This window comes from Schistocerca cancellata, chromosome 10 (genome assembly GCF_023864275.1).
Source record: "Schistocerca cancellata isolate TAMUIC-IGC-003103 chromosome 10, iqSchCanc2.1, whole genome shotgun sequence".
Taxonomy (NCBI): domain Eukaryota; kingdom Metazoa; phylum Arthropoda; class Insecta; order Orthoptera; family Acrididae; genus Schistocerca; species Schistocerca cancellata.
The window spans coordinates 142,437,131-142,463,657 of NC_064635.1; the positions used below are offsets into that span (position 1 = coordinate 142,437,131).

The window sequence follows — 26,527 nt, forward strand, 5'->3', positions numbered from 1 at the left end:
GCGTCAGCTTCACCTTTGTCTGAAACATTATCCAAAGGGAGAAGCCCACCCAGCTAGCCGCTTGGTCTAATTCACTGCTTCCCTCGAACGAATCCACCCAGGTGATTAGGATCGAGGTCCGGGGTGCCAGCCAGCCTATGGATGGGTTTTAAGGCAGTTTTCTATCTATCTCGGCGAACATGGGCTGGTTCCCCTTATTCCATCTAAGTTACACTACGTCGGCGATTACTGCGCAAACACTGTCTCCATATATGCGTACACCATAACTACCCTGCCACATAATCATTTGGGGTTACACTCATCTGGTATGGGGAGGGGGGGGGGGGCCAAACTGTACAATAACCCTGGGTTCAGTGCGGGGCGGCGGTGGGGTGGGTGGACTGCTGTGGCCTGTTGTGGGGTTGTGAACCACTGTGGACTACAGTGGGATGAAGCCTCTTCATCGTTTCTAGGTCCCCAGTTTAATACACAATACACAATAATCCAAAAGGAACACAGTATTCTGAGGAGAGATGAAAACCTCTGTGTGTGTGTTTGGAGGCGTTGGTTCACACACAAACAAGCAATAGCCACCTGAGAGAGATAAGGACAGAAAGCAAGTCTGGAATTTCCTGATCAATAGAGTGCTGCCACCAGAATGCTTTGTTTGAGGCTGTGAGATCAAAGAAGACCAACATCTGGTCTGTAGTTGACGGAATTTAGTATCCAAATCTATAATTAAGACACGAAATTTCGTGACACATTAAAACTGTTTGCCATACTGTGACTGAACTCGGAACATTTGCCTTTCGTGGGCAAGTGCTTAGGTTGCTCAGTTGGGAGAGCACTTACCTGTGAAAGGCAAATGTCCCGATTTCGAGTCTCAGTCTGGCAAACAGTTTTAATCTGCCAGGAAGTTTCATATCAGCACACACTCCACTGCAGAGTGAAAATTTCATTCTTTAATTTGGACATTGGGTGGTTTTTTACTCCTGTGGCAAAGCCCAGATGATAGACACTGGCAATCGCAAATGGGGACTACTGTACTACACTTTGAACCACTCCTTGGTGTTTATAGTTATTATGTCATCGGAAGCAGGCGTGGGGGATGCAGGTGTGAGCTCTTTCTAAGTGAGGGAGCCTTGTCTCCTGAAAACTGATTAAATAAAAAATATGCTTCAATATACCGGGTGATCAAAAAGTCAGTATAAATTTGAAAACTGAATAAATCACGGAATAACGTAGATAGAGAGTTACAAATTGACACACATGCTTGGAATGACATGGGTTTTTATTAGAACCAAAAAATACAAAAGTTCAAAAAATGTCCAACAGATGGCGCTTCATCTGATCAGAATACCAATAATTAGCGTAACAAAGTAAGACAAAGAAAAGATGTTGTTCTTTACAGGAAATGCTCAATATGGCCACCATCATTCCTCAACAATAGCTATAGTCGAGCACTGTAAATCATGTCCGGAGTTATGGTGAGGCGTTGACGTCGAATGTTGTCTTTCAGCATCCCTAGAGATGACGGTCGATCACGATACACTTGCGACTTCAGGTAACCCGAAAGCCAATAATCGCACGGAATGAGGTCTGGGGACTGGTAGGCCAAGCATGATGAAAGTGGCGGCTGAGCACACGATCATCACCAAACGATGCGCTCAAGAGATCTTTCACGCGTCTAGCAATATGTTTTTTTTTATTCTAATAAAACCCCATGTCATTCCAAGCATGTGTGTCAGTTTTTACCTCTCTGTCTACATTATTCCGTGGTTTATTAAGTTTTCAAATTTATACTGACTTTTTGATCACCCAGTATTTTGGAACCAGTAATAAACTGATTAACAACCTGCAATTGCCGTATTACAATTTTAGTTAGCAGCTATGTCTGAAACCAAAGGCGAAAGGATGTGTTTTGTTTATTTTATTGGTTACGCAGTTTATCTCCTGGGCTTAACTACGTGTAAACAGTTGTTTGATGTAACGCTAAAGTTACAGAGAAGACCACACATGGGAAGTAAGGAGCGGTTCCCATGGGGCGGCTGTTAGCAGCAGCACATGAGAAAAAATAGCTTTCCTGCTGCAAACAATGAAAGGTCATTAAACTGTAAAAAACACTGTATATAAATGAAGCAAAGCTGCATCAGCTACTGAAGCTGAGGTTCATCTTTTCCTTTAAAAAATTAAAAAAGACTTGTTTCGCATTTGCGCGCTTTCTTCACTAATGTATACAATATCTCTCATTCGATTCTGGGGAATTTAACTGGGACACACAACTGATTCCTTTCATATCTTACACTTTTATGTCACGGCTCGATGATGAAGTATATGTTTTTACGATATTGGTCATTGTTACTGTGATTCTTATTAGAGCTCTGCACCGTAACGTTTGAAGGGTTTCAGCGAAAAATGTGGCCATTGGGTTCTTTACGTTTGGCTCATTTTAAGTGATACGTTGCTGTGTACTGAACGTAGGTTAAGTATCGGAACTGGTTTTATAGTTGGTAGGAAAGCCACACGTGACTATAGTATGAAGGAAACAGAAGTTAAAGTGTTTTATCTGAGCGCAATGCCCTACTGCGCCACGTGCAAGCAGCGTGCACCTCTGTCGTGAACAGTTCGTGAGAGTGAACACATGTTTCCCAATCTATTGTTGTAGTTGCTGTTGGAAGACAATGAGGAACTAGAAGACATTCCGCGCCATAGTTACGTAATCTAAATGCTGAAACACGTCTCATATTTAGGACGCAGCTTGACAAAAGTTTCTTTGCGACATGTCTCAATCGACATTTATTTAACGAATATTACTCATATTACGTAATATGTTAGAGTGAACTTAAAAGTCTGCGTCTCGCCTACCGTCTTCATTTAAAGCACTACCTATGTAATTTGAAATAAATTCGCAGACTGCCTATATCTTAACATCAACTGTGTTAGGTGCAGATATATTACCTAATATAATTTGTTCATCATAAGAATGAACCTGTTGTAAACATTGCTCTATGTATTCTTCCGCGTTTGCTGGAACCTCTTTGGATTTCCGTTTCTCGTGGGAGAGACTAAAGCCAAGGTGCCTCGGCTACTGTCCAGTGGCGGATTAAGAAGTTTTATGGGGGGGGGGGGGAGGGAGTGGTTGCCTCGAAGTGAAAGGGAACCTCGGTGTGTTCCCCAGAACACCAAGAAAAAAAGTCTTTAAAATGTAGCATTTCAAGCTTTTTAAGACTTAAAAAACATATCAAAGACGTGGGAAAGACGTGCTGTACTTTGGGGATACAGATGTCTAAAATTTCTTCAAACTTCTGGCCTACAAAGTCATTACGTACGTATTTACATTTACATAATTGTTGTTAGATTGGAATGTATACCGCAGAGACAGCCGGACAGTGAAGGGGGAGGCGTGTTTATAGCGATAAGAAGTGAAATAGTATCGAAGGAAATTGACGGAGATCCAAAATGTGAAATAATTTGGGTGAAGGTCACGGTTAAAGCAGGCTCAAACATGGTAACTGGATGTCTCTATAGTCCCCCTGGATCAGCAGCTGTTGTCGCAGAGCACCTGAACGAAAATTTGGAAAATATTTCGATTAGATTTCCCCATCATGTTATAGTTCTGGGTGGAGATTTTAATTTGCCGGATATAGACTGGCAGGGACAAAGCATCCAGTGAAATATTTTTAAGCGCTTTATCTGAAAACTATCTTGAGCCGTTAAACAGAAAACCGACTTGTGGCGATAACATATTAAACCTTCTGGTGACAAACACACCCGAACTATTCGAAACAGTTGACGCAGAAGAGGGAATCAGCGATCATAAAGCGGTTACTCCATGGATGATTTCAGCCGTAAATAGAAGTATTAAAAAAGGTAGGAAGATTTTTCTGTTTAGCAAAAGTGCCAAAAAGCAGATTTCAGAGTACTTGACGGCTCAACCAAAAGTTTTTTCTCTCAAGTACAGATAGTGTTGAAAAACAGACAAAGTTCAAAACCACCGTACAATATGCGTTAGATGCGTATGTGCCAAGCAAGGTCGTAATAGATGGAAAAGAGCCACCGCGGTACAACAACCGAGTTAGGAAACTGCTGCGGAAGCAGAGGGAACTACACAGCAAACATAAACATAGCCAAAGCCTTGCAGACAAAGAAAAATTACGCGAAGCGAAATGTAGTGTGAGGAGGGCTATGCGAAAGGCGTTCAATGAATTCGAAAGTAAAGTTCTATGTACTCACTTGACACAAAATTCTAAGAAATTTGCCGGCCGAAGTGGCCGTGCGGTTCTAGGCGCTGCAGTCTGGAACCGCGAGACCGCTACGGTCGCAGGTTCAAATCCTGCCTCGGGCATGGATGTCTTTGATGTCCTTAGGTTCGTTCGGTTTAACTAGTTCTAAGTTCTAGGGGACTAATGACCTCAGAAGTTGAGTCCCATAGTGCTCAGAGCCATTTGAACCATTTGAACATAAGAAATTTGGGTCTTATGTCAAAGCGGTTGGTGGATCAAAACACTCTGTGACCAAAATGGTACTGAAACAGAGGATGACAGACTAAAGGCTGGAATACCAAATGTCTTTTTCCAAAGCTGTTTCACAGAGGAAGACTGCACTGTAGTTCCTTCTCTAGAATGTCGCACAGATGACAAAATGGTAGATATCGAAATAGACGACACAGGGATAGAGAAACAATTAGAATCGCTCAAAAGAGGAAAGGCCGCTGGACCTGATGGGATACCAGTTCGATTTTACACAGAGTACGCGAAGAAACTTGCCCCCCTTCTTGCAGTGGTGCACCGTAGGTCTCTACAAGAGCGTAGCGTTCCAAAGGATTGGAAAAGGGCACAGGTCATCCCCGTTTTCAAGAAGGGACGTCGAACGGATGTGCACAACTATAGACCTATATCTCTAACGTCGATCTGTTGTCGAATTTTGGAACATGTATTATGTTAGAATATAATGAATTTTCTGGAGACTAGAAATCTACTCTGTAGGAATCAGCGTAGGTTTCGAAAAAGACGATCGTGTGAAACCCAGCTCGCGCTATTCGTCCACGAGACTCAGAGGGCCATAGTCACGGGTTCACAGGTAGATGCCGTCCGCCCCAGTAGCTGAGTGGTCAGCGTGACGGATTGCCGTCCTCCGGGCCCGGGTTCGATTCCCGGCTGGGTCGGAGATTTTCTCCGCTCAGGGACTGGGTGTTGTGTTGTGTTCATCATCATTTCATCCCCATCCGGCGTGCAGGTCGCCCAATGTGGCGCCGAATGTAATAAGACCTGCGCCAAGGCGGCCGGACCTGCCCCGCGAGGGGCCTCCCGGCCAATGACGCCAAACGCTCATCATCATCATCATCAGGTAGATGCCGCGTTTCTTGACTTTCGCAAGGCGTTCGATACAGTTCCCCACAGTCGTTTAATAAACAAAGTAAGAGCATACGAACTATCAGACCAATTGTGTGATTGGATTGAAGAGTCCCTAGATAAAAGAACGCAGCACGTCATTCTCAATGGAGAGAAGTCTTCCGAAGTAAGAGTGATTTCAGGTGTGCCGCAGGGGAGTGGCATAGGACCGTTGCTGTTCACAATATACATAAATGACCTTGTGGATAACGTCGGAAGTTCACTGAGGCTTTTTGCGGATGATGCTGTGGTATATCGAGAGGTTGTAACAATGGAAAATTGTACTGAAATGCAGGAGGATCTGCAGCGAATTGACGCATCGTGCAGGGAATGGCAATTGAATCTCAATTTAGACAAGTGTAATGAGCTACGAATACATAGAAAGAAAGATCCTTTATCATTCAGCTAAAATATAGCGGGTCAGCAACTGGAAGCAGTTAATTCCATAAATTATCTGGGAGTACACATTAGGAGTGATTTAGAATGGAATGATCATATAAAGTTGATCGTCGGTAAAGCAGATGCCAGACTGAGATTCATTGGAAGAATCCTAAGGAAATGCAATCCGAAAACAAAGCTTGTCGCCCACTGCTTGAATACTGTTCACCAGTGTGGGATCCGTACCACATAGGATTGATAGAAGAGATAGAGAAGATCCAACGGAGAACAGCGCGCTTCGTTACAGGATCATTTAGTAATCGCGAAAGCGTTACGGAGATGATAGATAAACTCCAGTGGAAGACTCTGCACGAGAGACGCTCAGTAGCTCGGTACCGGCTTTTGTTAATGTTTCGAGAACATACTTTCACCGAAGAGTCAAGCAGTATATTGCTCCGTCCTACGTATATCTCGCGAAGAGACCATGAGAATAAAATCAGAGAGATTAGAGCCCAAACAGAGCCATACCGACAATCCTTCTTTCCATGAACAATACGAGACTGGAATGGAAGGGAGAACCGATAGAGGTACTCAAGGTACCCTCCGCCACAAACCGTCAGGTGGTTTGCGGAGTATGGATGTAGATGTAGATGTAGAACAGCAAAGTATCATGTTACATAAGCGTTTTGTAAACACAAATACTTTATTTTAAAACAATATTAGTAAAGCCGTAAATAAATAGTTCTTTTTACGTTTTCAATTTTTAAACAGTTTAGACTGATACTAGTTCTGAAAAAAAAAACAGTATGAGCAATAGTCATTACAAACTTATATAAGAGTTTTGTTGCAGCCCGTGTTCACTCAGGTACGAGCAGCCCTTAGCGGCTCGCCATCTTATCTTATTTATAACTTTTCACGACGTCGCCTTTCCGGCTTAGATTTTTTTAGAATGTGACTTGTAAGTACAGCATCCCTTTCCAGTCAGTATGCACTTTAGTTTATTAATGTCTTATATACCTATTATGTTTAAGAACAGTTAGTTTAATTCTAAAGACGACGCTCATAGTAGCGTCGAAACCTGGTCAATTTTGACTTAACATTTGTGACCGAGGGCTTATTTGTTCTAATATAACTTATATAAGAGATAAAAACAATAATTTTGAATATATTATGATATATTTCTGTGTTGTGAGTGATTTAAATTTTTGTAGATGTTACATTAACTAACAATTTTTGTATTGGCTCGCTATTTGTAATGTACATATTTGATGAGTTTTATGCATACCACATGGTTTGTTGTTCTTATAGTTCTTACAAAAACGCAAAAACTAATATTGTTTCGTAATGATTATTCTTCCATCTGGTGAGTAAGATGTATGAAACAGGCGAAATACCCTCAGACTTCAAGAAGAACATAATAATTCCAATCCCAAAGAAAGCAGGTGTTGACAGATGTGAAAATTACCGAACAATCAGTTTAATAAGCCACAGCTGCAAAATACTAACACGAATTCTTTACAGACGAATGGAAAAACTAGTAGAAGCCGACCTCGGGGAAGATCAGTTTGGATTCCGTAGAAATACTGGAACACGTGAGGCAATACTGACCTTACGACTTACCTTAGAAGAAAGATTAAGGAAAGGCAAACGTACGTTTCTACCATTTGTAGACTTAGAGAAAGCTTTTGACAATGTTGACTGGAATACTCTCTTTCAAATTCTAAAGGTGGCAGGGGTAAAATACAGGGAGCGAAAGGCTATTTACAATTTGTACAGAAACCAGATGGCAATTATAAGAGTCGAGGGACATGAAGGGGAAGCAGTGGTTGGGAAGGGAGTAAGACAGGGATGTAGCCTCTCCCCGATGTTATTTAATCTGTATATTGAGCAAGCAGTAAAGGAAACAAAAGAAAAATTTGGAGTAGATATTAAAATCCATGGAGAAGAAATAAAAACTTTGAGATTCGCCGATGACATTGTAATTCTGTCAGAGACGGCAGGGGACTTGGAAGAGCAGTTGAATGGAATGGACAGTGTCTTGAAAGGAGGATATAAGATGAACATCAACAAAAGCAAAACGAGGATAATGGAATGTAGTCGAATTAAGTCGGGTGATGCTGAGGGTATTAGATTAGGAAATGAGACACTTAAAGTAGTAAAGGAGTTTTGCTATTTGGGGAGCAAAATAACTGATGATGGTCGAAGTAGAGAGGATATAAAATGTAGACTGGCAATGGGAAGGAAAGCGTTTCTGAAGAAGAGAAATTTGTTAACATCGAGTATAGATTTAAGTGTCAGGAAGTCGTTTCTGAAAGTACGAGTATTTGTATGGAGTGTAGCCATGTATGGAAGTGAAACATGGACGATAAATAGTTTGGACAAGAAGAGAATAGAAGCTTTCGAAATGTGGTGCTACAGAAGAATGCTGAAGATTAGATGGGTAGATCACATAACTAATGAGGAAGTATTGAATAGGATTGGGGAGAAAAGTTTGTGGCACAACTTGACCAGAAGAAGGGATCGGTCGGTAGGACATGTTCTGAGGCATCAAGGGATCACCAATTTAGTATTGGAGGGCAGCGTGGATGGTAAAAATCGTAGAGGGAGACCAAGAGATGAATACACTAAGCAGATTCAGAAGGATGTAGGTTGCAGTAGGTACTGGGAGATGAAGCAGCTTCCACAGGATAGAGTAGCTTGGAGAGCTGCATCAAACCAGTCTCAGGACTGAAGATCACAACAACAACAGCAAATGATTATTTAGTCTATCTTTTCTCATCAGCTGGCTTTACAACAATTAGACCTCAGAAAGCATACACCTTCTCCTCTTTCAACCCTTTGCAATAAATCCATCTAATATTTTTTATTAATAACAATGTCCCAATGTACGTTCAATAAAGCAAGCCCAGTTAAGCGGTTTTACCCACAACGATTTCTTAACTAAGTCTTAATCAATTTCACTGTGGAGAAAGATCTTTCGACTGTTGCAGTTGAGACAGGAAGACAAGAAAGGATCAACATTAAAGATGTAATCAAGGGGAAAATGTTTGTAGTACAAAACTGCAAACACTCAATTGCAGAGCTTGGTAGAGGTGTTTTCTTTGCATCTTCCCTTTTCCATTTTGTCACCTAAAACTTGACTTCTGCCCTCAAATTAGAGATGCAGTCGCTTTCATCCTTTCCAAACAGTTTATAATACTTTATAGGCACTGAAACTTCCTGGCAGATTAAAACTGTGTGCCCGACTGAGACTCGAACTCGGGACTTTTGCCTTTCGCGGGCAATTGCTCTACTATCTGAGCTACCCAAGCACGACTCACGCCCCATCCTCACAACTTCACTTCTTCCAGTACCTCGTCTTCTACCTTCCAAACTTTACAGAAGCTCTCCTGCGAACATTGCAAAACTAGCACTCCTGAAAGAAAGGATATTTCGGAGACATGGCTTAGCCATAGGCTGGGGGATTTTTCCAGAATGAGATTTTCACTCTGCAGTGGAGTGTGCGCTGATATGAAACTTCCTTGCAGATTAAAACTCTATGCTGGACCGAGACTCGAACTCGAACAGTTTTAATCTGGCAGGAAGTTTCATATCAGCGCACATTCCCCTGCAGAGTTGAAATCTTAGTCTTTCTAGCTACTGTTTCGGTATCACTAATTACTGACTCCATGGACCTTGACGATGAAGAGTGTTCAGGTTGAAGTGAATTAGAACGTTTTTAGAGAATCTGCTTTCAGAATCGTTGCTAATTGGTTGAGAATGGGGGTGAAGACATTAACCCTAATGGAGCAGCATTAGATCTGTCAATTTGGCGAGATGTAATTCTGGGTGTTTGGATGGTGCTTCCAACAATATCTGCGATTCTCTTCGCTTCATCATAAAGGAGACTGAACTCTGCAACTGCATTATCTCGCTTTGTTTTTAAGACTGATAAAGTGTCGTTTACGGTATTAGTTGCTTCTGTAACGTCAATAGTTTCTATTTGGAAAAAAATCTACTGAGAGGCAATTTTTGACGGAGCACATCAGCAAGACACACTAGAGTTAAGATAAATTCTCCATTACTGATAGCTTATAAAAGCGTCGTAGCTGTTACACTAGAGGTATCACTTGAAAAATCTGACCATTGTGAAATTTCCTCAAGGGCACAACACGATTTTTTAATTTTTTTTTAAGAAACGCCACTACAGATAACTTCCTCTCTACCCATGTTGTTTCACACATGGAGACAAGCTGACTGCCTGTATGCTTAACGAGACAGCAATTCTTTTTGTAGAGGCTGTAAAAAATGAAACCATTTCCTTAATAATACCAACTGAGTTTCTCACTTGTTGCACACGAGAACACTTAGATAAATTCAAAGAATGGTTGAAACATGGGGCTCTTTCAGCAATTGTACATTCTTTCGTTATTGTGGCAACTTGTCCAACAATCTCGGAACTCATGGCAGAGCAGCCATCGGTTGCAATACCAGTACATATACTAAGGTCGAGATTAAGATGTCTCATAGTGTTTATCACAGTTTTACCTAAATGTATTCCAGTCATTCTGGGATCTTTATCCTCTTCATCTGCTCTATCTTTATTACGTTTATTAGAATCACAGCCATCTTTGAAAGGTTCAAGTTGATCATTTTCATCGTCAGATGTTGAAGAGAAATCTTCGTTTTTATTACTTTTGGATCCAACTCTGAAGTTTTGTTTCCACAGATTTGTCTGTGGCTCACGTGGATTGATGAAACCTATGAAATCTTCTCTGGTCTCATCTTTATAAACATATCTTTAAAAAATTGACATCTGAGTTTTGTGGCTGATGTCAGTTATCTTTTCAAACCCAGTAGTATCGAATTTGTTTTCTTCGATTCTGTTTCCTATCTGAAAGATAATTTCTTCGCCACAGCATTCAATCAACTCATATTGAACATTTTTACTTAAAAATGTGCATCTTTTATAACCAGAGCTCTACTGTGCTTCTAATTCAATTTCCCCACATTCTTGGGTGCGAAATTTCATCAACTCTTTAAAGGTGCATTTATTTGATAGTCCGGGATCGTTAGAAAAAACAGAGCCATCCCTTCGATTTCCTCTAAAAGGTATATTCTGCCTTCAAAGAATATTACATTTTGCAAAGGAAATAACAACAGTTTTCGTTTTTTTTTTCTTCATTCTCTAAAACGGTAGGTGCCAACTTGATTTTCAACCAATTTATTTGGATTTTGGTAAGAAACCAAAAAGTTGTTGGCACGTCCTAAAGCTTGCTGATGACATACTGGTCTACTGTGATTTTCCGCCGGCCGGGGTGGCCGATCGGTTCTAGGCGCTACAATCTGGAACCGCGCGACCGTTACGGTCGCAGGTTTGAATCCTGCCTCGGGCATGGATGTGTGTGGTGTCCTTAGGTTAGTTAGGCTTAAGTAGTTCTAGGTTCTAGGGGACTGATGACCTTAGAAGTTAAGTCCCATAGTGCTCAAAGCCATTTTTTTACGATTTCCCGGGACGCCATCTTTACGTAATAGCAAATTTTGTCAGAAGTACCGCCACTAATGTGTTTAACTTAATTCCCACATGATACCCACCCTTAAGAGTAGACGCAAAGAAACGACACACTTTGCAAAATAGACCTTCTTTGTATGGAGACAAAACTAACAGTGCTTTACGTTTATCTAAGTGTTCTTTTTTCAGAAACCTTCTTCCAATCTTCCCACCCGTATTATGAGTAGAATGTGGGTAATTGTATTCAGCAGGAGGTTCCCAGTGGTTTTGTGGTATAGTGGCAAGCACACTATCAGATGGTTTAGTCCCAATATGCAGACCGATGTCGTTTTCGGAATGTACCCCTGAAACGGAAGTGTTATCTGCAGCTCATCTGTTCACCTGGACCATTCAAAGTGGGAGGCATTTTCGGTGCTGAGTCCTCAATCTCATTATGCTCATCTGATGTGGAACCTGAAAAGAATACATTGCACCAAAGTCATAAATGATATGTGTTTAACCCTCCTGCCTCACAGACTTACATGCCATGCCACAGTTAGTACGCACGAGCAACTGTTGGCATAAATGAATGCTTGGCTGCTCACTCTGCTAATAGACTTTTGGCCTAAATGCGCATTAGAGGCTTAATACTATCTACATCTACATCCGTACTCTGCGAGCCACCGTATGGTGTGTGGCAGAGGGTACTCTACGGTTCCATATGTTAAGGTTTCTTCCTGTTCCATTTCCGGACGGAAAGAATGACTGATTAAACGCCTCTGTGCGAGATAGATACGTAGGGGGAAGAAGAATATGCATCGCTTCTGCCATGATTTTGCGTCTGAAATTTTTCAAGATGGTTCTGGCGTGATATACGTCTTTCTTCGGGTGTTTGCCAATTCTGACTTCTCAACACGTCACTCTCTCACCAGTCAGACAAGCCTGTTAACATTCGTGCTGCCCTTCTTTGTGTTTGCTATACGTCTCCCGTTAGTCCAGCCTGATAGGGGCCCCGCACATTTGCTCCATATTACTGGCCGAAATGTCTGTGCGTCCTTTCTACTTCGCTTTTTGTATGTCGGTGTGACTTGTGTCCTTTTCCATTCACGCGGTAAATTATGGTCAAGAAAGGAGCTAATTCGGTCGCAAATTCCGTGACAGGAATTCCGTCGGGCCCTGGAGCTTTGTTGCGTTTTAGAGATTCAAGCTGTTCTGCGACATTTTTTTAATATCGGTCTTGCTGAGATCTCTAATTCTGTACGGCGTAATTTTATAGAGAACCTAAGGATCCCGCAGCGTACCGCATAAGAGTACACTGGCGTCAAATTTTTGGCCGGCTTGATTGACTATAATCGACATTGCTTCCTCCGTCTGTTACCAAAAATAGCAAAATAAATACTAGAACACAGCCAGAGTATTTATCTATTAACTAAAAAGATTCCCATCAGTCGCATAAGTAGTTCCAAATTTGTGATAATTTTTTGTAGATTATAAAAAATGGTTCAAATGGCTCTGAGCACTATGGGACTCAACTGCTGTGGTCATCAGTCCCCTAGAACTTAGAACTACTTAAACCTAACTAACCTAAGGACATCACATACAACCATGCCCGAGGCAGGATTCGAACCTGCGACCGTAGCAACAGCGCGGCTCCGGACTGGAGCGCCTAGAACCGCACGGCCACCCCGGCCGGCTTTGTAGATTATAGTGATGGAATAAAGCTTCGTGTCAGACATGACATGTGACACAGAGCTTTACGCCGTAGTTTAGTAGATGTGGAAGCCCTCAAAGACCCTTCTCTGTTTGTGAATTGCTGGTTAGCAGACTGAGATAAGAGGGCTTATTTAGAAAATTGCAATGAAGCTGTGGCAATAACTGCTGTCTTGTAGCGGAACCATTTGCCAGATTCGAAGGTGTATTTACCATTTTAAAAATATATACATGCTGAATATAAAAAAGATACACTTGTGTTTATTTCCATTTGACACTGATACTTTAGGTTGTACTCCGTCAAAGTATCTTACCTGTTAGCAGCCAAACATTTCGGTATTAGATCACGGCGCGCAGGAAATGAGCATGTTTTCGAAAGAAATAAATTATCACATTTAAGTGATAAATTGTAATTAGCCCTAAAGGTTACACATTTGATGATTTCGCAGGTAAGATGAGATTTAAACGTGTCCTGATAGGTAAATTGCCATTATACTGACAAAATGATGAAGCAAGTATCCAGTGCTGTTTCTTTGTAAATTTGCTACCATGATTTGTTTCTTTTCGTTTGTTAATTGTACAGTTTTATCTTATCGATTAATATAGCAATCGTAGTGTATCGTTTTTATATCTATCGACAATAAAAAAGTTAAGCAGGCAGTTCAAGCAGGGTATGCAACTTGGCACGCAAGCGCAATGCCAGTCGCTTGCTACTTTAGGAACGACGCGCGGAAGCAACAATTTTCGTAGTAATACATTGTTGAGACTTCATATTCAAACGTGACCATCCGATGTATTCTCAAAAACGGTCAGTCTGCCTGCAGTTTTCAGACGAGACAGACCATTTATACCACGTGTTTGCTACGAGGTCAGGAGTCCAACTGTGTTAGTTCATATCCCTGACACCAGAGAGTGCCGCCGTGACATTATTCAAGATTGCGGGGTTTGGCGGGAGGAGAGCCAATTGGGCCACATCCACTCAACTACCGTTACGACCTTAAATGCTCCTGCACATTCAGTCTTTGCTGAGCTGTCGTTGTGAAGCCATCGCCATGTGTTCGATCATTAAGATGAATGTGGGCGATAGAGCAGCTTTCAAGAGCTGCCTTACGTGTAGACATTCGATGGAGGACTGTAGCCACACCTCACTACATCAGGTATGGAAGAGTATGATAATGGATGAGTGTCAGGGGAATAAGCATAAAAATTTTGTTCAACAGATTTCGGCAATACAGAGGGATGGAGCAAGGACGCATCTCGTAACCAGCACATGGTCATGCGCATGCGCAAACTGCAGACATATTCACCATCAAGCATTCACTCACCCTAAACGCAAGAGTCGTCCAATTGATGTCAATTCGCTTCGGTCTAAACATATTCGTATACTCCGTATATACCATTGAAGACCATCCTGCACAATGTTCTGTCGATGAGTTATAGGTGTTTGACTGTGATGAGTTTAACAGCAGTGTAGCTTGCAAGCATACAGCTGAGGACTGCCCCCATAGCCTCCTAAATGGGGAATGGAAGCGCACATTAATGCTGGAACATATGAACAAGAACAAGAATACTGTCCTCCAAATAAATTCTTTGCAGCGAGAAGCCTTAAAAATGCATTACCCATCTCATGGGAACATCTGCTACTGTTGGAACTGTCTGCCTTTTCTAAAGCCTACATATAAGCTCTCAGCTCACAAGAGACGACTGTCTCCGATCCAGCAGAGCGACGAACTGATCTACTTCACGAGTTCTCTGCCAGAGGGCACTTCGATAGGTCACGTGTTCACGTCATTCAGCCAATAGGGACACAGCATCATGATGATGTAGTTGGCTTCTATATAAGGAGCACTCAGCAGCTCCTTGATCTATATTTCAGTCAGTAAGTCAGTCAGTCAGTCAAGATGAAGCATCAGTCACCACCGCAGCGGGGAACAGGAGGAGGAAGCAGCAGAAAAGTAAGTCCCAAATTATTATTATTTCTCTGTCAACATCACATCATTCTTATCAATATTCGTCTTTGAGCTGCAGCAGCTGCAGCTGCAGCCGTGACATCAGCATCAGCAGTTTCCAACCCATCGCAGTCCACACACGTGAAGGCCTCGGACTTGTCCACGCAGGATCCTGTAGTGCAGCTTCTCAGCATGCTGGAGCAGGAGGTGTTAATGTCAGTGCCAGAGGCATCACTTGACGTGGTTTCTCAGTACTGGGCTCCTTCGTACACACCATCCACTGATCATCTCACAAGAGACTTGCCACCGTCAGTGGAAGAACAACAGGCTAACCGCACTGGTGTGGATGTCGTGGATGGGGAGATACCGACCGCCAGTGCACCTCAACCTTTACTATTCGCCTCAAGCTATGTGTTAACAGTTAGTGGTTCAAAACGTATCCATGTAGGACTTGAAGTTTCACAATGCGGTAGCCTGTCAACTGTGTTAGTGCTGGAAAATGTACTCAAAAATATTAAAGTGAAATTTTCTGACTATGAGTGGAATGAACTGTCGTTTAAAAACACACATCAAGAATCATATGACCACCGAATATTATCCATCCCACTCCTGCCAGGACATGTACTGCGGCAGTCTAACAGGGAGTATTCTATCAATGTATGATGATGCTACACTAAAAATTAAAAGTGCTGAAGGTTATAGAATTTTCATGTAGCATCACACTGTTGATAACTTGTTCAGTTTAGACATGGCTGTAACTAGTACGATAGAGAGATTAAATAAATGGCACCCATATGTTCAGGCAGTATACAGTGACATCATTAACTGGCTTCACACATGTAGCATCCACATAGATGATATAGAAGATTGTTTTAGTACATGTATAACATCAGTGCCTAAGTCTTGTGCTATTCCTCAAATAAGTGTTGAAAATGTCAAAGTCAAATTTACTGATGGAATACCAGACTATTGCAATTCACTCATAACATTACGAGATATACGTGCTAAATTTGAAGCATACAAGAAGAAGCTATTTTCCAAATACTGTACTTCTGCTGCACCTTTTAAAAAAGAATCAAGTATTTTTTTCATGCTGATCATATTTATAAATCTTTTATAAATAAATATATTTATAATCTTAAAATTGTGTTTGTGTTTCTATTTGTCAAGACAAAATGTCAGCTACCTTAATTTATAAGACAAGCTTCAAATATATGACTTTTAGTTCATTATATCATGTAGCCATTGTAGCTCAGTTGGTAAGGTGACTGTGTTATATGGTGAACATATGTAATATGTTTGCATATGTTATCCGCTAGTAAAGGTGCCTTAACTGTATCTGCAGTACCGAGAGATTAGTACCTTTTCCTTTTCCTGTTCCAACCCACGCGCCGCCTCCCAGGCGGGATACAAAAGACAATGCATAAAGTCATTCAGGCATGCAAAGCAGTTCGAGAGAAATTACCTTTGCTTAAGTTCGGGTGCGAGGTGCCGGGGCTAGCAGTGTATTTAACACTAAATTCTTCTAGAATCTTCATATGGAAATGATGCTCTAAGCCCTTCCTTTTCTAACTCCGATTTTTGCTGTTGCACATGGATTAAGAAGAAACGCGAACTCACTGTAATCGACCCTGCAAGTGGAGTAGAAAAGAGTTTGGCTACTGCAATAATTTAATTTGATAAAGTGAAGTTTCATTAACGTAGTGAGAAATGAAAGGTTTGCTTTACCGATCCACAGAATGAAAGTTCTGTCCAAAATAACAATTTGATTTATTATGACTAAACTAAAAATAATAAACAAAACACATGAAACATTTACAATACGTCAAATTGGATACTCAAATAAATTCTGTGAAGGTGAAGTTGTCCATAAACTAGCTTGTGACGTTTATGACCAAGTGGTACGTGGAGCCAATTGCTTGCAACTCAAATCTTAAGAGAAACACCCAGCCAACCCAACATTAATTGTTGCTACAGTAGTGAGAACTCAGGCAATGAACATCCAAGACAGAACCACGTAAGAAAAGACGGGAACAGGCGCGCTTTGCTGAGCTCTGATTATCACAGAGCAAATTCTCTCATCTGCCGGTGCTGTGGACATACATTACCAAGCTGTCTTCTTAATTGCAAGGACACGATCTGGCGTACCGGAAGCGATGGCTGGTTACTTCGACGTCCCGTCGTGGTGATGATAATGTCGCAAGTATAGCCTGAAACAAATTATCCTGGTCTGGTTGTTCCAGATGAAGGACTTCCTATCAATACAAATGCGCCTCTGAGAGAGACGAAGAAGGCTGGCCACACAATCACTGACGGTACAGTGATTGATTTTAACAAGCGAAGTCACACAGTAACTCTGATACAGTCAACTTTAGCCAAAACTGCTCAAGATGGACAACATAGGCCGCTTGTACGCAGAACGCTCAATTACCAACTGTACTCGGAAAGTTTCGTTGAAGTCGAAACTTCAGCAACTTCGTCAAACAGTTACAGTTAAATGAAAGTATATTAGACAGCCAACGGAAGGCAGGCTGTCCAGAGCAGCGAGAGCTCAGTCTTGTAACCTACCCCGACCGAAAGGCGAGAGCCAACTCTCTCAAGAGCACCCATACAAACCGAACACAGAATATTCCCGCCCCCACGACAGTGGCCGTGGTTAAACGTTCCAATCAGCAACTCGAAAACCGGCGGAAAATTCCACTCTATTGCCGATGCACTACTATTCCACCAATGGAGATACTTGGCGCTAATTTCTGAGCCGATTTTGCTACGTCACAGAGCTATCCCCTGAGCCAGCCAATCATAGTTACAATTTTGCAAAAACGCGGGAATTTGCCCGCCAAGACTGCCTGGGAACACAAGTCATTCCCACGCCTCGCTGGTAGCCTGCCAGAAAGTGTTTTCACTAAGTTTCTGCGAAGTAACGGAATCTCTAGCCCAGCCGTTCCTTATGGCCCCTCTGGGCGTGTCGCTCCTGCTCTTATGACAATGTCGGCGTCTGGAAAGCATCCACTGGACTCCCTCACACCCGTCGGCTTAAGCCTTTCGAGCTCAGCATAACTCGCCTGTCACCGGGCCACCCGGGTGACGAGAGACGCTGCGTGGGAAGTCCGCGTGTGAAGGAATAGCAGCTTTTCACCGCATGAAATTGGAGAGGAAAATCGAATTACTCAGATTAAGATAGAAATATGAGAGGGGACTCATGCCACCTCTCACAGGCACATCGATCACGAGCAAACACTAAAAGAAACTTTTAAACCTGTTACCGAATCTGTCACCAAGATGGCGTCGCGTGATTTTGATCCAATTGCTGAATTCACCAACCAGTATCCACCCGTTAAGATAGATAGCACATTTGGTGTCAGCAGGGAGAGACCGTACATGCTAGGCTCTCAAACTGTAAGTTTATCCGATTGCATAATACGCATCGGCGATACATTGTTTAAAAGAACGCCTGGCTTAATGAACCTAATCTTCATAAGGACATCAAAAAACTTAAAATACTCTACCGATGATCGCAAAGTCTATCGTGAAATACTTCACTTGACTGATCTATATAAAAAATCCCGACGGAACACTGAGAAAGCCGCAAAACTCTAAATACACGACCATTATACAACTTTTACTGAATGAGCAATCTAAAAGTAATGGTGAGGGTGTAGACTTTCGGCATAAGGGAGTGAGCAATCAACTCCCTCAGTATATACAGGGTGGTCCATTGATAGAGACTGGGCCAAATATCTCACAAAGAACGAAACTCGTCTAGCTTGAAGGGGGAAACCATATGGCGCTATGGTTGGCTCGCTAGATGGCGCTGTCGTAGGTTAAACGGATATCAACTGCGTTTTTGACTGAAGACCTACAAATTCCACAGTCGGCAATCCATTCGACTCATCTTTCATGAGACTGATAACGTTCTTGTTCTTGTTCTGCGGAACATTTCCATAAGGATTGTCGGCCACATAAGAAGACGTGTCGAATTCATTACCGTGGCACCTAATTACTTCATGTGGATCGCAGGTCTTCACCCAATAGATGAATCTATCTGTATCCATATAAAGTAATTTAGGATCTGCGAATTGAGTTTTCGTGAACTCATAATGAAAGCGGTACATGTGGAGTTTGGACAGGTCTAGTATGCACATCCCCACATAGACAGGTTTAGTAAAATCTACTGCAGTCTTCACCATCGCCACAGCAACAAAGTTCTTATTGAATATGGTGACCCACTTAAAATTTGGTCTGGCAATGCATTTTTTTACGCCATAACTCCCATCCCATTCGGTTGTAATAAAAATTTCGCGTCGCCCCTTCAAATTCTCCACAGTTTTACCGAAAACTGAATTATTCATTAATTTATAAAAATGTTTCTCAAAGTCGCACGTCGCGGAATCTCTCTGTCTCGTATTCAAATCAATATACTCCTTCAACCAGGGGGACTGCTTGAAGGACGTGGCCCAGGTGATTTTAACCAGCTCCATACCCAAACTGAGGCATTGCTGACGATAGTGATTTATATACCTCTGCTTATCCCCCCAGCATTGTCATCAGTTTCGGTGTGGAACCTCCTCACAGAACTAGTTGCTCTGGACACAGTGGCAAATCGGTATGCACATCATGCAAACTAATAGGGTACATACCCTACATCAGAATCAGCTGTCATACCCCCATGATTTTTCCACCTAATCCCTTGCATTCATCTTTGGACTGCCACCAAAACTCGGAAATCGGCAGTGATTGCTCCATGGCATGCCTCTATAAGTTATTCAGGTCGAGGTACATTATATAACTTGAATCAAGGGATGCGTTGAACCTGTCACCCATCCGTGGGTTATTTGCTTTTCCGTGCCTATGGACACATTGGCAAAGTCCCCCATGGATCCCTCGCTCAAAGAAAAGAAGCATGTCACGATCAGTCAATAATTCGATGCTGCACTTCGTTTTCTTGAGCATTGTGTCCCAAGACAACCCTGGTGCCGTGTAATAAAAGGCGGGGTCCAGAGAATATGTGGTCATTAGAGATGGGCAAAACTGTTCTTTTCAGTGATTGGACCAGAACTGTTCACTCCCTGAAATGAATTAGCTCTTTTTCATGACTCACCACTCATTTACAATAGAAAATAAATGGAAGGCACATTGCCCTTTAAACTTGGTTTATTCCAGTACTATACCTGTATTTTGATCTTATTTGATCCTATTTTGAAGTAACACAGATAATGAGCAAGAATTTTGTATTGTTTATTGAAATTTCCACGATATGACAAAGTTTTTGATTATTGATTTATTTTCCACTATCGTGGTTTTTTGGGTGATCGGAAAATGTTGTAACTTGAGATTTACATTAACAATATATTTGGCTATAATGTATTAAAATTTCATTAACCTCATACAAATACATCGCAAGCCATATATTTTTAAAGTGAACGTTTCCTTCCGAAGACGCCTAAAATCGCAAAATCCGTACCAGAATAAAAAAAATATAAATTTGACTGTAAAACGAAAGTGCTGCATATAGCCTTACGCAGAATAAAACAAGGAAAATATTGGTGTATCACATTTTGCGATACGTTTATCGGTTCGCTCGTAATTAAAGCGTAAATTCGAGTGTCCATAATAAAAATCCTATAGTAAGAGGAGTCATCAGGAACCTAATCTAATCAGTTTAAACAAATAAAAATAAAATAAAAACAATTGATGTATACATAACATAATAATGTAATATACATAGCGGTATTACTACGAAGAACAATATCCAGTAGAGACGAACTCCGATGCAGAGGCGCTGAGTCGAGTAGGTCGAGCCGCGAGCTGTATTACTGCGTGAGCTGAGACCGCAGAGACCAGCCGTGACACCTGAGTAGCTTTGCTCAACGCTCTGGCTAGAGTCGAGACGGTGGGGCGAGCGTTGAGCGGGCGAGTTGCGAGGGTGGGGGTAGCGGTGAACTCACCCGCTCCGAGACAAATAGTTCGTTCCCTTGCGAGCGGGTTTTTGCAAGTAGTTCCTATGTTATCCGCTAGGTGGCTCTCTGTCCTGTTGCTCGCATCAACTGCCCAGAGGGCAGGACGTGCGAATGAAACGATCGCCGACAGAGTGCGATGCGAAGTTAAGCTGCGCCAGGCACTGCACTCGGCAGACGACGCACAGAGACGGCACGGCATATGTGAAACACAAAATCCAATGGGGCACTGCACAATGCAGGCAGCCAAGGTAGAAGCAGGGCAGAGGCCGGCGCTGGCTGTGTTGTGCGGCGTGCACTGTGCTCTGACCAGCAGAGGCACTGCTGATATGCTCCGTCTCTCTCTCTCTCTCTCTCTCTCTCTCTCCCTCTCTCTGCCGTGGGAAACGTTTGGAGCTACCGTTCTTTTTTTCTGAATCACTGATTGTTCACTCCTTTGAAAGATTGAACTCTATGAATTAGTTCAAGAGCGGATCCCCCATCTCTAGTGGTCATACATAGATTCCGGAACTTTTCGAAAACGTCCGCAAACAAGCGCACGTCTGTGTCCATGTAAAGCCGTGCATACTCTCCTAAAGTGGAAATATTGAATTCCCGCCAGACATTCACTGCATGCTCATACTCAGCAATTGTTATGGCGTCGTCCTTTCATAGGTCTCTTCAGTTTTGGGAGCAGAAAAATGTCGCAGGGGCCAAATTCGGTGAATATCGTGGCTGAGGCATGATTGGCGAGTTGTTGTTGGCTAAAAAGTCTCTCACAAGTAACGATGAATGAGCTGGTGCACTGAAGCCCATGAATTGTTTTTCCACAATTGCGGAAATTTTTTGTTATTGCTTCTCGCGGACGGCGATAACGTCAAGAGACGTACGATCTTGCGGCAAAAATTCAAGATGCACTACGGCACGGTAATTGAAAAACAAAACCGCCGAGCAAAGCTTTGACGTTTGATCGAACTTGGCGTGCTTTTTTCGGTGTTGGGACTCTGGGATGCTTCCATTGGGACAACTAGGCTTTGGTTTCGGCACCAGTTATGACCCTTTTGAGCAAATCACGATCATTATTGAAGTCATTCTAGAGCTCCTGTGACGGTTCTTCTGATCTGGGACAAACTTGGCTGACACGCGTCTCATGTCCAAGACATCCGAAAAACTACGTGACACGAGCCCATCGATATGCCAGCATCCTCAGCAACCTCTCTTAGGGTAATTCGACGATTTTACAAAACGATTTTCTTCACAGCCTGAACGTTATCATCTGTTGTTGATGTCCTGGGGTGACCAGAGCGAGGTTCGTTATTGGCATCTTCTCGGTCATCTTGGAAGTGCCTGTACCACTTGTAAACTTTTTTTTTTTTTTTTTTTTTTTTTTTTTTTATACTTAGAGCAGACTCGCCATATGCCACTGTCAACGTTCCATTTAGAGCACTTGATCTCATTTTCCACATAAAATTTTGTGCAAATTCTGGCTCCATTTCTTATAATAATCTAAAATCGCCGAGCACACTAAATCACGTCTAAACTTTCTATCTGTGTAATATAAACGAAATACGCTGTACATTTGAAACTGTGAACACATGTTCGGGACATGCGAATAACAGAAAAAAAGATCGATAATCGAATGTACGTTGCACGCGCAATTTGAAAAGCCACATTGTATGTATTGAACCGGGGATCTAGAAACGATAGAGAGGTTCGTCCTGCCATAGGCCTCAGCAGTTCACAACCCCACAACAGGCCACAGCAGTTCACCCACCCCACACTGAACCCAGCGCTATTGTGCGGTTCGGCGCCAGGTAGATGCCCCCCCCCCCCCCCCTCGGCAACAGCTCTTACCAGACGAATGTAACCCCAGATGTTTGCGTGGCAGAGTAATTATGGTGTACGCGTACGTAGAGACAGTGTTTGCGCAGCAATCGCCGACATGGTATGTTGTTGTTGTTATGGTCTTCAGTCCAGAGACTGGTTTGATGCAGCTCTAAATGCTACTCTATCCTGTGCAAGCTTCTTCATCTCCCAGTACCTACTGCAACCTACATCCTTCTGAATCTGCTTAGTGTATTCATCTCTTGGTCTCCCCCTACGATTTTTACCCTCCACGCTGCCCTCCAGTACTAAATTGGTGATCCCTTGAAGCCTCAGAACATGTCCTACCAACCGATCCCTTCTTCTGGTCAAGTTGTGCCACAAACTTCTCTTCTCCCCAATCCTATTCAATACTTCCTCATTAGTTATGTGATCTACCCATCTAATCTTCAGCATTCTTCTGTAGCACCACATTTCGAAAGCTTCTATTCTCTTCTTGTCCAAACTATTTACCGTCCATGTTTCACTTCCATACATGGCTACACTCCATACAAATACTTTCAGAAATGACTTCCAGACACTTAAATCTATACTCGATGTTAACAAATTTCTCTTCTTCAGAAACGCTTTCCTTGCCATTGCCAGTCTACATTTTATATCCTCTCACTTCGACCATCATCAGTTATTTTGCTCCCCAAATAGCAAAACTCCTTTACTACTTTAAGTGTCTCATTTCCTAATCTAATACCCTCAACATCACCCGACTTAATTCGACTACATTCCATTATCCTCGTTTTGCTTTTGTTGATGTTCATCTTATATCCTCCCTTCAAGACACCATCCATTCCATTCAACTGCTCTTCCAAGTCCTTTGCTGTCTCTGACAGAATTACAATGTCATCGGCGAACCTCAACGACATGGTATATCTGAGGGGAAATAAGGGGAACCAGCCGACATTCGCCGAGGCAGACGGAAAACCGCCTTAAAAACCCTCCACAGGCTGGCCGGCACACTGGACCTCGACACTAATCCGCCAGGCGGATTCGTGCAGGGGACCGGCATGTCTTCCCGCTCGGGAAGCAGAGCGTTAGACCGCGCGACTAGCCGGGTGGGCCAGAAAGTCAGCATACTTTTTCAACAGCCCTCGTACTTTCATATATTCTGATACCAGTTTTTTTGTTGTATTTTATAGCCTTTGAATATGACGTAACGGTGAAACGCTTAAGGTGTTTTTGGAAATAATGAAAATGTCGTCAGTACATGAGAGAAGTGTTGCATACATAGTTCCACGTAGTCAGCGCGTACACAACTTTCCCACTAGAGCGCGCCCCGCTAAGCACAACACTGCAGGCGCAGCGCTCGTCCATCTCCACACTACGAGATGGCGCTGCCATAGAGACGGACCAAATTCAGCTTCCGCCGATCTGCGTATTAATATGTAACGCAGCCAATGAGATTGCTGCTAACGTAGAACCTTTTCTCCATGCAGATCACACTCGTGCAGTGATACATGAACGCACAAAGTATTATAACAAGTGTACAGACCTCCGATTAGTCAGTCTGCATTTGTCTGCGCCGGTCTGTACCAGTCTATAGTCAAGTTTCAGTCTGCGCCCAATAAAAATGGCTCTGAGCACTATGCGACTCAACTTCTGAGGTCATCAGTCGCCTAGAACTTAGAAACATCCATGCCCGAGGCAGGATTCGAACCTGCGACCGTAGCGGTGACGCGGTTCCAGACTGAAGCGCCTTTAACCGCACGGCCACACCGGCCGGCGATGCCCCCAATAAGATCACCATATTCCTGTACATAGCCATGAAGATAAATTTACAGACACTTTTGTCAAATATCAGAGATATATGTGAGAATAAGATTAACGACCCAGGACCAAAGGAACTTCAGATTGTCAATTGTAAACAGCATCCAGAATCAAGTTACGTAACGTCTGTGCTTGTTATTATTTTAATAAATGTGTGTGAAAATTAATCAAGTTCTGTTTAAAGTTGGTCACCATCAATCTGCTACTCTAAGCGTGCAAGTGGCATTTCTATCGTCTGACCTAACGGCAGAAGATAAACACGCCACGATAAGACCACGATACATATTGCTGACACTCGCCTACTTCGTTAGAGCGACAAGTCAAATAATCTGATGTTGTGTGTACTGAAGGTCTTACAGTACGCTCACCACAAGAAGTTATTAAAGAAGAGCGCAGTATTGCAAACTGCTGGGCCGGCGCTGCACCAGCTTTGCTCTGCACCTGCTAGGTGTGCGGGTGAGGGGTGGGGGTGGGGGGGGGAGGCGCCCCCTGGTAGCCCGCCCGCTGGACGCTGCGAGAGCGGCGCCCCCGCCGTGGAGCGGCTCTGTACGGCGGCGTGTTGCAGCTGCTGGGGAACTTCCTGGAGGCGTTCCACGAGGGCAGCCTCTTCCTGAGCGAGCTGCTGGCCAGAGACAGCGCGGGCGGCGCCGCCCCCGCCGACGTGCACGCAGCGGCCTTCTCCGGCGCGATGCGGAGCTTCTGCAGCGCCGCCATCGGCGTCGACCCCGACCGGCTTATTCCGGACGTACCGAAGCACGAACTCTCTGCGGTGATGAGACGCATCATAGTCCTCTTGCAGGTAAGCTCGATTAAGGCACTGAAATCACCAACTAGCTTTGAGACAGTGGCACTGTCTGCTACTGCATCCGCTTCTTCACCTTCTAGGCTACATTACAACTTGTATCGTATGCCGAAAAATTAAGAGGAAGGAAACATAATGGAAGTTAAAGATCTTACGTTTGAATTTTTTCCGAAACATTTAAGTATCATCTTTTTCTTCGACAATGAAGAAATGAATTAAAATTTGTGACAAGACCAGGACTCGAACCAGGGCCTTCTTGTTTACTACCCACAAATGCTGACCATTACACCACCGCAGCCACGATGTTGCTACACAAATTACCCCAGTCGATTACCTCCCCAACACAAACTTCAATTGACATTCTCAGCCTATTTTCCCCCTACATTATCACTACTGACAGGGCTGTCTGGCAATGGAATAGCACCCCAGCGTTGTAGGAAACGCAGTATCGTAATTGGCCGCCCAGATAGCGGCCGATACCACGTAGGTATCACAGATGGTTGGTTGTTTGGGGGGAACAGACCAAACAGCGAGGTCATCGGTCTCATCGGATTAGGGAAGGATGTGAAAGGAAGTCGGCCGTGCCCTTTCAAAGGAACCATCCCGGCATTTGCCTGGAGCGATTTAGGGAAATCACGGAAAACCTAAATCAGGATGGCCGGACGCGGGATTGAACCGTCGTCCTCCCGACTGCGAGTCCAGTGTGCTAACCACTGCGCCACCTCGCTCGGTGGTATCACAGAGACGGAAAAAAGAACGTAAAAGCGCCAGGAAAGGTTTTGGAACAATACGGGGGATGGTATACATCAGATGGTTACAATTAAACTTTCCCTGTTTAACACGTTATAACACTGAAACTAATTACCATACGAGTAACAGACTTGGTAGCATTAATATCAAGGATATGGGGAAGAGAAATAATGCAGACTCAATCCTACTGAAACACTTCCAATGTGCTGCTAAGGTGCTACACACCGTTACATACCGGTCTCATTACTTCTACAAAAGGGGCTCAATAGGGGGCCCGTCAGTGTCCAGAAGAGTCCAAAAGCGCAGGATTGCATTCGGCACAGCAGAACCAAACATGTCTGTAGGTATGCTGGCTACCTCCTTTGATATGCTGCGCATCAGATCAGTACTTGTGTGAATGTTGCTCTGGTGAAACGTGTCCTTCAGGTGGCCCAACAACCAGAAGTCACAGGGAGTGAGATCAGGTGATCGTGCCGGCCCAGCATTTCGAAACGATCGGCTGACAGTTCGATCGTTTC

At 43.2% G+C, this 26,527-nt stretch overlaps 1 protein-coding gene across 1 annotated transcript in view; it reads left to right on the forward strand.

Annotated features, from left to right (window-relative positions):
• Window positions 1-26,527, forward strand: part of LOC126106204 (cytochrome P450 4g15-like) — a 127,193-nt gene that overhangs the window by 4,105 nt on the left and 96,561 nt on the right. The window contains exon 2 of the mRNA XM_049912437.1: window positions 25,023-25,256. Within this exon, the coding sequence (XP_049768394.1) occupies window positions 25,023-25,256 (234 nt within the window). The remainder of the gene's footprint in view (window positions 1-25,022; window positions 25,257-26,527) is intronic.